Consider the following 16,865-nt stretch of genomic DNA (forward strand, 5'->3'; position numbering starts at 1 on the left):
GGTGCTATGTGGCACTTCTCTGTAGGCAAACAGGAGATAGGGAAGATTCAAATCCCAGTTTCTGCCATGTTCTTGGATATTTTTGTTCATCATCTCTTTTAAGGTTCTATTCCAACGCTCGACAGCACCCATACTCTCGGGGTGCCCTGGAGTGGAGAATCGTGGAGACACACCAAGTAAGTTCTCAAAGGCTCGGGTGAGTTTGGCTGTGAAATTAGTTCCCTGGTCGGAACAAATCACTTTTAGAAATCCAGTTTGAGTAAAAAACCTCATCAAAACGTTGCATGTTGTTTTCGCACTTATGTCTTTGACGGGGGTGGCTTCTGCCCATCTGGTGCATAGGTCAACTGCACATATCACAAACCGATGACCTCTCCTGGATGGAGGTTCTAATGGCCCGATACAATCCACGCTCCATACTTCAAAGGGTGTTTCTGGCCTAACAATAGGTTGAATTGGGATTCGATCTTTGTACGTAACTGTTCTCCTCAATTGGCATTCTTTACAACTTTCACAGAATTTTTTAACATCTTGCTTAATAGTAGGCCAAAAGAATGAGTACTTGATTCGTTGAATTGTCTTTTTCTCACCGAGGTGGCCGGCAAGAGGGATTTCATGTGCCATTCTTAGGACTTCCCTTCTTTTTTCTAAAGGTAATACAACTTGCTTAATGTTTTCACCACAGATATATTCGGAATGAAGTAATATGCCATCATCGAAAGTATATGAATTTTGATTTTTATTTGCCCATTCAAAGCATTTTTTCAGAGTTTCGTCTTGTTCTTGATGTGTCTTGAATTCTAGTCTTACCTTGTTCGTTGTTTTCAGAGACTCTATGTTTTCTTGGGAAATCTGATTAACAACAGCCAAATTTGTAGTAATGTCTTCAACTGGTGAGGGTTTATCATCTGTCTCTTTGTACTCTAAGGGGGATGCATCCCAATGACGATCACAGTTCCACAGTTCGATATTTCCACAGAGTGTTTCATAAGCTGAAGAACTCAATAGCAAGTCGGTAACTAGCTTTTTTGAAACAGCACACGTAATGGACACTCTACCGTGAAAATCATCGTCAATTTTCATCTGGAAAATCTTTAGTGGAGTAATTTCGTTTTCACCAAAAGCAGAAGATATCTCTATTTTACTTTCTCCTTCGCAAGGTATGTTGTCAACCAATTTCTCACGGACTACTGAGATTTGTGCTCCCGTGTCTACGATTCCATTTAAAATAATATCTCCACATTTAACTTTGACAAGCTTTAATTCATCTATGTTTCTAGACACGTCCACTGATTTTGAGACAGGAATAGAGATCTTGGCAGTTAGCACTTCTGGTTTTTCTTTTTCTGTAAGGGGTGCTTGTGTTTGTATTAAGTTGTTTTGTGCTGTTGCAGAAGCACTTCTTGGTATCCGATTTTTTGTACATAACTTAGATGTATGACCTTCTTTTCCACAATTATAGCAAGTTAGTTTGAAACTAGGTTTTTGTGGTTCGTCACTCTTACGGGATGGGTACACTCTTGGCGTGTTTTCAGCGGACAGCGATTTATTTCTAAAAGCTCTTTCTGGAAGTGGAGAATGAGGTTGCCATTTTTTATTAGTTCTGTCTGCTGATGGATTACCACCAGTCCGTTTTGAGATATTACGAACACTGTCATATTCGTCAAGTTTATCAGCTAATTTGGTTGGAGAAACGAACTTCGCCCAGTCGTCCAGAAGATGGTCTCTTACTTCATAGGGTACTCTTTTCTTAATTTGGTCAGTAATAATCAAGTCTTTTAACGCGGCAAAATTTGTGATTTCAAGACCATTGATCCATTCTTCAAAATAACTTGTAATTTCGTAGCAAAAATCTCTCCATGATTTTTCAGCGCTCTTTTGGTGCATCACAAATTTTTTTCTAAAGCTTTCAGGATTTAATTTAAATCTCTTCAATAAAATGGCCTTAATGTACTCATAATCTTCAAAATTTTCTTCAGATTCCCTACCAATTAATTGAATGATTTCAGATGGCATTAAAGTCAATAAACATGAAACCCAATCTTTAGGATCAATCTTTGTCCTTTTAGCTTGTCTTTCAAATAAGGATAAATAAATCACAATATCATCGTGTCTTAAATTGAATTTGGGAATAAGCTTAATTAAATCAAAATTATGATGTCCATTTTCATTTGTTGGTGGAGTTTGTGTTAGTCGAACACGAGATTCAATTTCGAGTTTCCTCAATTCAAACTCCATTTGCTCTCTTTTCTGCTGTGCTTCTAATTCTTCTTTCCTTCGTTGTTCCTCAATCTCTTCTTTCCTTCGTTGTTCCTCAATCTCTTCTTTCCTTCGCCTTTCCTCAAGCTCTTCTTTCTCCTTTCTTCGCTGTTCCTCAATCTCTTCTTTCCTTCTCCTTTCTTCGCTGTTCCTCTTCTTTTTTTTTCCTCTCTTCAATAATCGTTAAAAACACTTCTTTAGCAAATGCTTCATCATATGTATCACTTTGAATTATTTCATTTTTTATCGCCACGATTTTCATACTTGGATCTACTTGAATTTCTAATTCAGCAGCTAAAGCCAGCAAATCTTCTTTTTTCCCATGTCCCATAAAAGCCATGTCTCGATTTTATTCAGCCAATAGACTCTTAGTTTTTTTTTTTAAAAAAAAAAAACAATTTTTTTTCTTTTCTTTTTCTATTTAAATATAATTCACAATGAATTTAATTTTATTCGACACGAAAATCAATCAGTGGAATCAATACTTAATGTGTTGTTCACTTACTCTGGCGAGTCAAACGAAATTACATTTGAACACTGGCGTATTCATTACTTTGAAAATTACATTTGAACACTGGCGTATTCATTACTTTGACAAGTAAATAAACTAAGATTCCATGACGGAAACAATAATTAACTTTTCATAATCTTAATTAATTATTTTACGTTTACAAGGTAAATTGAGCTCTCACCTGAGTTATTTTGGTTCGTAATTATATGCGGGGAAATTCTGATCCTACCGACTGCGCCAGTAAAGATCCTTTCCTTCTTTCAATATAATGAATATTGAATCTTGTAGGAAGAATAAAGCTAATTTTTCAGAATAAACAAAATACTTTTATTTAAATTTTAAAACAGAACCAAAAAAAAATAAATACTGCAGCTCTAAACTATCAAAATTTTAAACTCTTAATTACTGCAGTTAAAACTCTTACAACTAGTCAAAAATTAAAAACATTCAACTCTCTAAACAAAAATATATATAAATCTTTCGAATCCTCTTCTTGTTGCCACACCGTAAAATGCAAGTTCTTGTCCTATTATTTATATTTCACGTTCTCTTTAAGTCACGATCTTCACAAGTCATGATCTTTACAAGTCACGATCTTTACACTTTGAACATCAGTTTCTCTAATGAGCATCGAGCTTTTCATTGCCACCAAACAGAAACTAGAAGGTTCATATTATATCTGTATTTGGGAAATAAATTCATTGCGTAAATCATAACTACGTTTTCTTTTTGCATTGTTAATTTAAATTACTTTGTATTTATTCTTAGCAAGCATTGTTTAATCACAAAAAGATATCAGACTAGTCATGAAAGGAGGAATCTCAGTCCATATCTGAGATGCAGGAATTAAAATACGTCCCAAGAATAATCGTGTGCGATTGGAAATTATTACTTGCTTAGGAAAATACATTAATAATTCCATATCTGAAGTGAACGTGGCAAGACGCTACAAATTAATACAAAGTTTAGTTAAAAATTTACTTATTTATCATTGTAAACATAAAAAAAGTATTCGAAATATCCAAACAATCTTTGATATAAAGCGTTCAACTATCTTTGATGCATTAAAAGGATGAAAATTGGGTGGGACTGTTGAAAATGCACAGAAGGTCTGAACTACATTCCAAGCTAGCACCAAGGAATTGAACATTTATTCCACAAAAAATAGAAATCAAATAAGATTAAAAAATTAGAGTTGCAAATTCGGATTTAGAAGAGCTTTTTACAATAAAAGTTAATCCTGAAACGCTTAGAAGTGTCATTGGAGCATACAGATATAATGGGCAATCAGCAGAATGACATTCTTAGTCAATAAGAAAACAAGTAAAATATCCTTGGTGTTCGTAAACTGGCGTAAGCAAAGATTTATTATATTGGAAGGGAGTTACATTTACAGGTGAGCCAAAAGGTAATGTATTTAGGCCCGCTGGATGAATTACGACGTCGCGAAAGCCGAATGGAAAATTGAATAAATTAAACCTATTGCCTACTCCTATGCACGAAGATGTTTGCATAATAGTTGGGCGATGTTTCGCTGCCCATGGAATGAGAAAATAGAAAATAATTTAGATAAATATAAATATATGAGTATTCTTAACGAAAGCTGGAAAGCATCTGCAAGAAAATTTGCAATGCAAAAATAATTCAAATTCCAGCAGGATAATGATGCTAAATTTACAACCTTAAACACTCGCTTGTGGCTACTATACAACTGTTCTGAAGTTAAGAAAATTCCTTTATATTCTTCCAGCTTAAATCTTATCTAACGTACATGGAGTAAATTTTAGTGAAGGATAAAGAAACATGATATTTCATTGAAAGGTCTGCTAGAAGCAGTTTTTACAGAGAAATAGTGGAAAAGGGAATATTCTTACATTAAAAAATTATTTGAATTCATGCCAAAATGCAGAAAAAGTGCATTTTATCTAAATATCTAACAAAATATTGATGTCTTGCTATTTCCATGTTTTTTATTAAATATAAGCTGTTTCTTCAAAATGTCCAAATACTCATGCGAGTTTATTTTCAGAATGTTGTGAATAAATTGCTTCTTTATCAAAAACGTTTTGAATAATGTTTTTCAAAACAAGCAGGTTTTAAAAAAGATGATCAATAGTATATGAGAAAAAGGAATAAGGTCATTTTCCTAATACTTAATAACTGATATTTGTAAATAAAACCGCAAACCACAAGTGTCCGAAAACAAATGTGGGTCACTGTATTCATTTATATAACATTTCTATCCGGACTATGAAATAAATATCTTAAAACGTAATTCGAAATTATTTAAAGATATAAATATAAATCTAGAAATAGTTCCCATATTTCAAGAACAATGTTGACTGAGCACGTAATTAATTACAAAGCAAATTAGAAATTAACGAAGCAAAAAAATTAATTAGTAGCAGTTTTATATTGAGAGTTTTAAATTTATTATAGAAGGTATGTGTGTGTATTTAATTATGGCAAAGCACACGAGGGCTATCTGCCTAAGGGGAGGGATGCCTTCGTGGAGGACTTTCTAAGGGAAACTGGCTCGTATACACGTTACACATGGGGAAAACCAATTATTATAGAAGGAAAATTGGATAATCATTATTTTCTATAAAAATAAAACGTCAACCCCCCCCCCAAAGTGAAAGGCAAACAATTTGCTTCATAGGAAGTTTGTTGATTTTTATCATGTATAATGTGAATGAGAATCGGTTATAAAGTTTCTGCGAAGATGGCTGTTCCTTAATACAGACAGCTTTAATATCTTTTCTATAACGAAATAATCCAGTCCAACTCCCAGATCCAAAATACTATTACTCTGAAGATCATCTGAAGGGATAATGATGGTATGGTACTAAAAGAGAATGAAATTTTTGGACTGGAAGTGCTTTAAAACGTGTATACCTAATGCTAAAATAAAAAAATTAATTTTAAAACAGCAAACAATTGCAATGTTCGTCGTCTTCTTTTTAGAAGTATTGTAGAGTGTGAGACCAGGAAACTTCTTTAGGAAATCAATTGCACATAGGAAATGAAAACTGTGACTACGGATAAAATATAGTTACATTAGAATGGCTGAAACAGAACGTAATCAATTTAGCATTCGTAAAAGAGCAGAAAAAAAAAAAAAAAAAAGACTTCAAAGGTTTCAAAAGTCTGAACTTCCACAAAAAGAACTTGCACTATTATAGTTACAATGGCTTTTCACACATCAGAAAACTAAAATTTAAGAAGATATTATTAAAAATTCTTTTGTCTCCCGTATTTAAAAACGAGATCCCATTTCTGTATCCATGCAAAGAAAAAGAAACTAATCTCCATCAGGACAAAGCAGCGAATTACACTTGAGTTTCTACCACTAAATTTCTTGAAAAAAATAGGAAAATAAACTAATAGAAAGTGGACCTATCATTCTTTTTCAAATTTCTCAGAAATTTTTCTGTTGTGGTGCCATTGAACTACAATATTTTCGGGTTGTTAAAAAGGGCATTTTTTATATTTAACAACTGACAGACAAAGGAGTATAGAAAGCAGCACAAAAGGAGTGAGGAAAAGTTACAAAAAAGTTAGGAAATATGAAGTTAGGAAATATCATGAAAATCATGGTGTAAAATAATAATTAAAGAGAGGGATACAGGTTAAACACATCCAAAATAATTATTTATGTTATAATTAATTGATTTGCTGTAGTTTGGAATTGTTTGGCTTTATTTTTGCTTGCTTATTTTGTTTTATTTTAGTTAATGTTTAAAGATGTGACGTAATCGTAAGGAAGCAACAAACAGCATTCGGAAAATCATCAATTTTTATAATAAGGATAGAAATTCTATTCAGGATACCTCTAAATTAGTACATTTATCCCATTCTTCGGTGCAGTAGGTGATAAAATGTTGTAAAGAGGAAAATCGGATCCAGAATAAATAAGAAGAGGTTGTACGGCAAAGAAGATTCGACGTAACTCAACGTGATCAGAGATTTATAGTTAGAAAATCTGTGAAAAAATTACGTTTGAGTGTTGTGAAGATGTCTACAGAATTTACTGAAAACTTTCTATTTCAATTTCACTTAAAACTGTCCGACGAGTGCTCAGATCAGCTGGATTACGTGGACGTGCTGTTCGAAGAAAATGTTTTGGTATTGCAAAAAATAGAAAGCTTAGATTTTCTTCTCAAAAACAATGGTAAATAAGCCCGAGGCGTATTGGTATCATGTCTTATTTGCAGATTAAAGCAAATTTAACATTTTTGGTTCCGATGGGTGTATAATCGCATGTACAAAAACTGAAAACCTAAGGAGCTTAATAACAAGACCTTGGTTGGAATAGTAAAGCATGGCGGTATTCTAGTATGAGGGTGCATGTCAACATCAGGATTAAATAATTTAGTATTCATTGATGGCTCAATGAACCATGCTTTTATTTAAATATTTTAAAAGACAATTTAAAATTATCTGCCCAAAATTTGGATACTGGAAACAACTTTATTTTTTATAAGAGTAACAATCCTAAGCACACAGCCCTCAACTTTCGCATTTTGGGTGTTTATAATTTTCCACAAGTTCTGAAAACACTACCTCAGTAACCACCATATTTAAACCCAACAGGACACATTTCGAGAGAATTAGAGGTTAGAGTACTGTGACAGTCTGTTGTTCGACTGCGTGCGCGGCTAGATAACATCATGTTGTGTTTGTAAAAACTGCTAGCGCGGCAGTGAACTCGCCCACTTCGCCCTTAGCTCGAGCGTAGGATGTACGAATTTTAGTTTAGTAGTTTTCTGTTATGTTATGTTAGTTGTGTTTAAAATTATGGTGTGTGACAATAAAGTTATGTTTAACGAAATGGAGTCATGTCTTTGAAGGATATACACCAAGCCATAACCACAAGACACCATAACATGGCGACCCGGCTATTTGCATAAAGCTGCGTTCTGGTTGTTCGTTCAAGAGCTTGGTTCCGGGACTTTCGTGTTTTTCCCTTCAGCTACTGTCATGAAGGAGTCTGCTGTCGTTAAGATACCAATTTACAATCTTATTGACCCAGCATTGTGGTTTGCTATGTGCGAATCAACTTTTGCTTTAGCCGCACCCAAGCCTGTTACGGAGCAGAGGACAAAATTCAACTACTGCGACGGTCACTTAACGCCGGAAATTGCTTCGTTGGTTCAAGATAATCATACTCCGGAAACGCACAGATTCTTCTTACGAAGACCTCAAAGCTGCCATTACCGAATGCTGTGGCGATAGTGAAATCAGGAAATTACTCGCTGGCGAGCAACTTGGAGACAGAAAGCCATCAGGATTGATTCGTATCATGACAAGGTGTGCTGAAAAATACAATGTGCCTGACTCTTTGTTACTGGGGTTATTCATGCAGCAGATGCCGCCAAATGTCTAGTCTATCCTAGCGTCGGTTGAGTCGCTTGATTCGTCGAAAGCTGCCAGCATTGCGGATAGAATATTGGAAGTTACACCCGCTCAGGTAAGCGAAGTTTCTTCACCTGAATCGATCAATGTATCTGAGAGTTCTAAATTGGATTCCTTGCTCGTTTATGTCTGCAAATTGCGTAGCGATGTTTTGTCTCTACGACGATCACACAGTGTTTCCAAAAATCGCTATAACAGGAAGCGAAGCCCTTCAGCTAAAACTGCTTCGAATTGTTCCTGTTGCTGGTATCATCGCAAATTTAATGACAAAGCTAAAAGGTGTATTCCACCATGTACATTCCAGGGAAAGTGTAATGGCGACATGCGCTTTACACTCTGAGTCTCGTCGCCTTTTCATTAGAGACAGAAAATAAAATAGAATATTTTTGTGCGACACTGGCTCATATGTCAGTTTTCTTTCAGCAACCAAACAGGAAGCGCGTCAAACACCTATCATGACGTTTTCTGCAACCAATGGTACTCCTATTCCAGTTTGAGAACAAAAATCTATAAGTATTGACCTTGGACTTCGTGGCAATTTTAATTTTACTTTTTATGTGTGTAAAGTCTCAACAAATATTATTTGATCTCATTTTTTGCATTATTTTGATTTATTACCTGATTTAAGGAAGAAAAAGCTCATTGATTTAAAAACTCATTTAAAAATTAATTGCAGTGTAATTAACACGCATTTGTATTCTGTTAAAACAATTATTACAAATTGTGTTTATGATGAATTACTGTCTAACTATCCTTCACTGTCGAAGCTTCCTAATCTTAATAAGACTGTTAAGCATAATACTATGCATTTCATTGAAACTATTGGTTCTCCTGTTTCATGTAACTAGCTCCATATTCAGAGCTAGATCAGACTAGCTCCAGATAGATTAAAAATTGTTAAGCATGAAATTAAAAAAAAAAATGATCAATTTAGGTCACATGCGACAATCCAAAAGTAATTACTCCTCTCCTCTTCACATGGTGTCAAAGAAAGGCACAAACCAATGGAGACCTGTGGGAAATTTTCGGAGGTTAAACGCTCAGACAGTGAAGGATAAGTATCCTATTTCCAATATTTTTGATTTTGCAGCAGAGTTCCATGGAACAAAGGTATTTTCTAGATTAGACTTGGTAAAAGCCTATCACCAAATTCCAATTAATCCCTCTGATATCCATAAAACGGCTACTGTCACTCCTTTCGGACTTTTTGAGAGCACAAGAATGCAGTTTGGGTTATGCAACGCTGCTGCAACCTTTCAACGCTTTATTGATGAAGTAACTCGCGAGCTGCCAGAAGTATTTGCTTTTTTCACGATATATTGATTGCGTCAAAAGACAAAACTGAGCATTTGGTACACTTGAAAGCTCTATTTGAAAGATTAAGTAACTATTAAGAATTAATGTATCTAAATGCAGTTTTGGTTTAACTTCTTTGGAATGTTTTGAGTTTTCATGTATCTGAACAAGGTTTAAAACTTTTACCAGACAGGATAGAAACCATTCAAAAATTTCCGAAACTAAACACCTTAACTCAGTTAAGGAAATTTCTTCGCATATTTAATTTTTACAGACGTTTTGTCACTAGAGCTTCACATTTTTTAGCTCCCTTGAATAGGTTATTGGAAGGCCGCATTAATAAAAGGAAACCTTCACAACCAAGCAAAACAAAAGAATATCCTCTCGAATGGGACGACAAAGCGGCCCACCAGCGGCCGAGCGGTAAAGACGGTAGTTTGGTCCGAGGTTCGAATCCCGCGAACGAGCTGGCTGCATGGGCGTTTTCGTGGTTTTCCCCATGTGTAACGTGTATACGAGCCAGTTTCCCTTAGAAAGTCCTCCACGAAGGCATCCCTCCCTTTAGGCAGATAGCCCTCATGTGCTTTGCCATAATTGAATAACCCAACCCAACCCGGGACGACAAAGCCGAGAAAGCATTCGAAAAGGCAATTGCTGAGGCAACCTTTCTCAGACACCCGATTCGTGGCGCGACTTTGAAATTTTGTACTGATGCATCGGACGTTGTGGTTGGTAGCTCATTAGTGCAATTGCATAATTCAGTATGGGAACACATTACGTTTCTATCCATTAACCTCAGCAAAAGTCAAAGGAAATGGTCATGATCGAGAACTATTGGCTATTTATTTGTCTATTAGGAAGTTTCGGCACATGCTTGAAGGCAGGGACTTTACAATCTACACTGACCAAAAGCCCTTAATATATGCTTTTAAGCAGAAGCCCGAAAAGTGTTCTCCACGACGACTTCTTCATCTTGATTTTATAGGCGAATTTTCCACTGACATACGATACATCAAAGGTTGTGACAATATCGTTGCTGATGCCTTATCTACGGTTGAAATAGATGCAGTACCTGATAATCAGCACATTGATTATAAAAAGTTATCCAAAGCCCAAATGCAGGACTCTGAAATTCAAAATTATCTCAATCTTCACCAGTTTTTAAACTAGAGAAACATTATTTTCCTATAGAAGATGTTACTCTTTACTGTAATATGGACACAGATATACCTCGCTCATTCATACCTGAATCTTTTCGCTCTAAACATTTTCAGCAGATTCACTGTCTTTCTCATGCTGGTATTTCAGCTTCAACAAAACTAATTACTAAGCGCTATTTTTGGCCTAATATGAAGAAATTTATTAAAACTGTAGTTCAATCCTGTCTGCAATGCCAACGTTCTAAAATTCACAGACATTGGAAATCACCGTTGGGTACCTTTTCCTTGCCTGATGCAAGATTTGCACATATCCATATTGATTGCACAGGTCCTCTTCCACCGTCTGAAGGTAACCGTTATTACATGACAATTATTGGCAGGTTTACCAGATGGCCGTAAGTTGTACCTACTGCCGACATTTCAGCTCAGACGACTTGCAAAGTGTTGGTGCATAACTGGATAGCTAGATTTGGCTGCCCAGTGTCTATAACAACTGATCAAGGCCAAAATTTTGAATCTCATTTAGGAATTTAATGAAAATTTTGGGTACTCATTGCAACTACTGCTTATCATCCTCAGTCCAATTGGCTGATTGAGAGATTTCATAGGAACTTAAAAGTTATATAATGGCTCATAACAACCCAAAATGGACTGAAATTCTGCTTATAGTTAGTTCTGTTGGGTATCAGATCTTCCATTAAGAAGGATATAAATGCTACTTCTGCGGAACTGGTCTACGGTACCACACTTAGATTACCCTCAGATATGCTGAATGCTACTAATTTCATATCTCCTTCTGAAATCTTATGTATCACAACTTCAATCAGTCATGCATTTAGTTAGACCTATTCCAACCTCTAGGTATATCCAATCATCAATTTATGTACACCCTGTACTCCAAACCTGTTCTCATGTATTTCTGCGTATCGATTCTGTTAAACCACCTCCAACTTACATTGGTCCTCATGCCGTGCTTAAACGAACGGACAAAAATTTTATTATTGAGGTAAATAACAAAAAGATTACAGTTTTAATCAATCGTTTGAAACCAGCATATATGTTGTCAGAACATATTAAATTCACCTGTAATTCCTCAGTTTCCACAGGAAGTCTGCGAAGACTAAAAAATTGCTCCAAAACAAGTAGTTACTCGCAGCGGACGTCGTGTTAATTTTCCTAAAAAACTAATCATTGTAATATGATAAACGTTTTCTCTTGTGGTTTGCTGCAAAAGTCAATAGTGTATAAATACTTGATTTTTTTGGGGGGTGCATACGTATTGAGAGTTACATAAAATTCTTATTAACTTTTTATTATTTTTGTTTAACTAAGTTATGCATTGTATGGGTCCACCCAAAGAGATGCCACCATATATTTCAATCAGAATTTAAGTGTATTATTACTATTCAAATATTTTGCATTTCTTCTTTTTTGTACGTGCATTTTAAATTGCAACTGTTATTCGAAGGTGCATATCTTAAACTGAAAATTTACAGTCAACCCCTTTTGTGACATGACTGTGTCACTGGTGGGATACTCTGTGGCAGTCTGTTGTTCGACTGCGTGCGCCGCTATACCACGTCATGTTGTGTTTGTGAAAACTGCTAAACGAGGCAGTAAACTCGCCCACTTCGCTATTAGCTCGAGCATAGGATGTACGAATTGTAGTTTAGTAGTTTTCTGTTATGTTATGTTAGTTGTGTTTAAAATTATGGTGTGTGACAATAAAGTTATGTTTAACGAAATGGAGTCATGTCTTTGAAGGATATACACTAAGCCATAACCACAACACACCATTGTACGAAGACAAAATATTAAAAGAAAAACCAAACTAAAAACAAAAATGATGAAAGAATGGATGATCATTGATGCAGATATTACAAAAAATTGGTAAATTCTATGCCCAGACGTTTGAAAGCTGTCATAAATACTGCAGGATATATTACAAAGTACTAACTAACAGATACATTACAATATTTACTAATATATGCAAATATCTTTAAAGCGCACGCAGACTTTTGTGAGGTAACTTTTCTGTTACTTTTTTTTAATTGATTTTCCAAAAAAAAAGTTTTAATATGTTCAGAAAATAATTAATGTAGTTTTGCTCAGAGAAATTTATTGATATTTTAAAAAATTTTTCACTCTACAAAATTTATTTTTATTAATGTATAAAGCAATATTTCACGGAAACTCGTAAGCGTACGAACATTTTCGTGAGCCATTGTACATGAAAAGTATAGAAACTGAAAATCACAGCTATCAGTGTTTCGAAGTTCAAGGAAAACGGAACCTTTACTTTCGAAATGTAAACCATGAAAATAAGAAACTGAAAATAAGACTGATACAATTTCTTATTACACTAATCTTTCTTCGAATGTACAACATATAATTTATTCAATCAACAATGGAGAGCTTGGAACTAATGGCAAACGCAAGAATTCTTAATATTATTACGTAACCTAGATTAATTATCTGAAATAATGTGACCGATGTTACCTCATGTTACAGAAAACTTGAATAAATGAGAGACCTCAGACATTTTAATTAAAAACTACGACTATAAAGAGTTTCATATGGTACAGTAACATTTTCATGTTTTCTATCATAGCCTAATGAACTTAATGTTCTATAAAACAGTTTTCCAAATTCTAAAAAAAAAAAAAAAAAAAAACCCACCACTTAAAGAAAAACATAAGTACTATGAAATTTATTATTTAAATCGAAATGTTTCCTACCTACTGGAAAAACACTTTGATGAATTTATATTTTTTTTTTCTCTCCTTCAGATGTATCGGAAATGAATCCTCGTCAGTGTGACCAAACAATTCGGAAGCTTACGGGAATTCTTAAATCGCCTGGATATCCTGGTTTTTTCGGCCCTAATTATGAATGTGTCTACAAGATTTATAGGCCAGATGTCAGCGTTTGTCAGCTGCAATTAGAGTTTGTAGAATTCAGTCTTGGGAAACACAATCCATCTGGTTGTTCATCAGGTGCTTATTTAGAGCTACCCGGAATGAATCGTCTGTGTCACGATCTCACAGGGAAAAGTAAGTTACAGATTTTTAAAATAACTATATTCATTAAACGTACGTGTTCGTATACAAAAATATCAAAATATAAAATATATCAAAATGAATCAGATTTCAAAACAGTTTACGCAAACTATATAACAGTTAGATGAAATATGAAGTATTTTACAATATGCAATAATGCAGTGCTCCGCAACCGGTGTGCCATGAGTAGGATATAGGTGTGCCGCAATCAAATACATGTATTTGACATTTTGCAATTTTTTAGCATGTATTTAATACACAATGACAATTTTTTTTCCTTAATAATGTCTATTTTAAATGTTTTTATATATTTCACTGTTGTGTGGTTGTGTGTGTGATTGTAAGTGTGTCAGCATTTGAATTTTTTCGGCACTTCCTTGATAACTCGGAACTCTTTGGTGTGCCACGAAATTCCAGAAAGATTTTTTGTGCGTCGCAGGTGAGAAAAGGTTGCGGAGCACTGCAATAATGTTTTAATTCCATATTTTCTTTCCAAATATTCAATATTTTTACTTCGAAAACTTAAATTTGATAATTTTGAAAATTAAACAGCGTACATTTTTAAAACAGTAATTTATTACGAAATAGGAATCTTGAATATAGTATACATGCATATTTTTAGCCTAAAAAGTCTATTAATCTCAAACGAGATTTTGCGTCGAATTATAAATGCCTCGTTTTACTTTTCATTCTAGTCTGTTGCCTTCGTAAAAACGTTAATATATTTATCTCAAAGAAGCAATTTTCCCAGAAGGGCTATTCATTTCGTTTTGGAATTTTGCGTTGGTGCTCTATAACCGGCGTTTTACTTTTAAATTGATGCCTCTAAATATTAGAGCCCTGTATTATATTTAAAGAAATTAAATAATAAAGAATCTGCATGAATGTATGCATGTTTCTTGCACTATGAAAAAACAACGATACCTAGAGACATCAAATTTTGAATAACGTAGTCCTCCACTCGAATATGGGCATCTAGAAGCCCAAATTTGGAATTTGTTTTATATTTTGTAAAGCATTCATGAATTTTTAATTAACAAAATCAACGATTTCATAGCGAGCAACGGCAGCGCTATAAGAAGGGAAAAAAAGCATTCGTATCTCCAGTGCTCGAGACTGTGTATCGGAAATTCTAAAGTTATGCTCTTTTTAAATTATTTTGTGATATTGCTGTTGAATTGAATTTTATGGTTTAAGGGAGAAGAACACGATATTTAATAAATAAAGATGCAACATGCTTCTGTACTATAACAATTATACCTTAAAATTTAAAGATGCATTATTAAATACGATGTTTAGTAAGTCATGCGGCACACTAATTCTAGGACTCGGATATAATTTGTTACATTTATTTCGAAAACGTAACTAAGGAGCAGAAATATAAAACCTGTTCTATTTTCAGTGATCATAAAAGTTTCTGAATTCCAAGATCCAGTCAATTTCATTTTTCGAAGTGATAGTCAGACTTCCGGTCGAGGATTCTATATTATCATGCGCCAAGTACCAAATACCTGCCCAGGATTAACAGGTGAGTTAGAGAAGTGTGTTTCTACAATACATAATATTGGTATATCAAATATTTAAAAAAAATCCTATCGCTCCTCTTCTTCATGAAGATGTAAGGTATATTTTAATTTCATAACAGTTACTTTAATTTCGAAACCCTGTCATTTTGTTTTAGTTCTCTATTTAATGAAATAACTAACCTAAAAAATAAATTTTTTCTGTTTAATTTTTTTTTTTTTTTTTTTTTTTTTTTTTTTTGCCACCATGTTGTCCTATAATGAAAAAAGTACAAAACTGTACCGTATGTAATTGATAAAGTAAAATATCAAACTGACAAAAAAGCAGTGAAGTTTTTTTCATAAGTTTTGGGGGTTTTAAAATAAGTCTGTGATCTTAAAATATTTAACGAAGACTGCTACTTATGAATTTGATGAAGATCACAAATTGTGATGTGCTGTTACCGAGACAACACGCATAGCATGTTGTTCTTGTCTTTAGAAAAATCAAATAAGAACAATCATCAGATTTATCAAAAATTCTCCATAGCTATTAATGATAGAAAAATAGTTAAATCTTAGTGGTTAGGCAAAACAATAGGCTTTTTATTTTTTTAAAAGTTTTGTTTCCTTTGGAGAAAATTACATTGCAGATGAATAAAAAAGAGGTGAAGAATAAAAATTAAATAGAATATTCTTCCATTTTATTTCTAAAAGAATTCATGGAATCCAGATTTTTAGTTTCATAGCTATAGAGTTTCTCACTAGAGACGCGAAGAACTTTTCAAATAATTCGAACAATTTTAAGTGCATTTTCATTTTAAAAATTTGACTGAAATTGCAACCTTTATTTTAAAGTAAGAAAAATTCATTTTGAGATTATATATTTCAGGGGAAAACTCTATACATTGCAGAAACTTGATGTCTGACTTCTTTTCATAAAGCAATAAAAGTATTCTAAACTATATGTCGTTTAAACAAACAAAATAAAATAGCAATAACGTTTACTTGATGATGAACTTCGATCAATTTTAAATATCTAGCTGAAATGTTTCTCTTTCATATACTACAATCACGAATTTAAATTCCTTTGAGCGTTACCTATATACTCTTTCAACATGGACATGCGCACTTAATTTGAGGAGGAAATTTTTAAGTTATCTTCATTCGAAGTATTCAGCTGCTTAAAAGTCAATCAGTAATAACGCAAAAATACTGTTTTGTGTGGTATAGAAAATAATGATTTCTGTTCATTATTGTTATTTAATTCTCTGTAAATGACTATATGAATTAATACATCTTGAAGTCCCAAACGATAATTAGAAGCTAGCCATTTTTATCAGTTTTGAAAAATTTAGATACTTTATAAAATTGCCAATGATTTTGAAATACTTTGTAAAACGGTGTTCTGTTTCCCAGAAACAAATTTTTGAAACAGCGAGTATCCAAGCCATGTGAAAGTTAACGATATTTAAAACTATTATATGATAAAAATAACATGCTTTTAATTTCGCGCAGCTTTTAATTTACTTCATATATCACTGGTTCTCCTGTGGAGATATCATTCTGAAAATTGTCCATTCATGCGCAAAGGAAAATTTAAAACAAGTATTTGCGAAACCCAAAATTTTTTCAACGTTCTTAAGCTACGTTGTAAATT

At 33.8% G+C, this 16,865-nt stretch overlaps 1 protein-coding gene across 2 annotated transcripts in view; it reads left to right on the forward strand.

Moving 5' to 3' along the window:
* The window catches only part of LOC118183648 (cubilin-like), a 128,646-nt gene that overhangs the window by 98,652 nt on the left and 13,129 nt on the right, over nucleotides 1–16,865 (forward strand). For both annotated transcript variants that reach the window (XM_085822206.1, XM_035353244.2), the window contains 2 exons: nucleotides 13,434–13,697; nucleotides 15,106–15,231. In XM_085822206.1, coding sequence (XP_085678332.1) covers nucleotides 13,434–13,697; nucleotides 15,106–15,231 — 390 coding nt within the window. The remainder of the gene's footprint in view (nucleotides 1–13,433; nucleotides 13,698–15,105; nucleotides 15,232–16,865) is intronic.

The sequence above is a fragment of the Stegodyphus dumicola genome, chromosome 8, assembly GCF_044657685.1.
Source record: "Stegodyphus dumicola isolate Sdum_Otavi_A_Nest chromosome 8, ASM4465768v1".
Classification (NCBI taxonomy): domain Eukaryota; kingdom Metazoa; phylum Arthropoda; class Arachnida; order Araneae; family Eresidae; genus Stegodyphus; species Stegodyphus dumicola.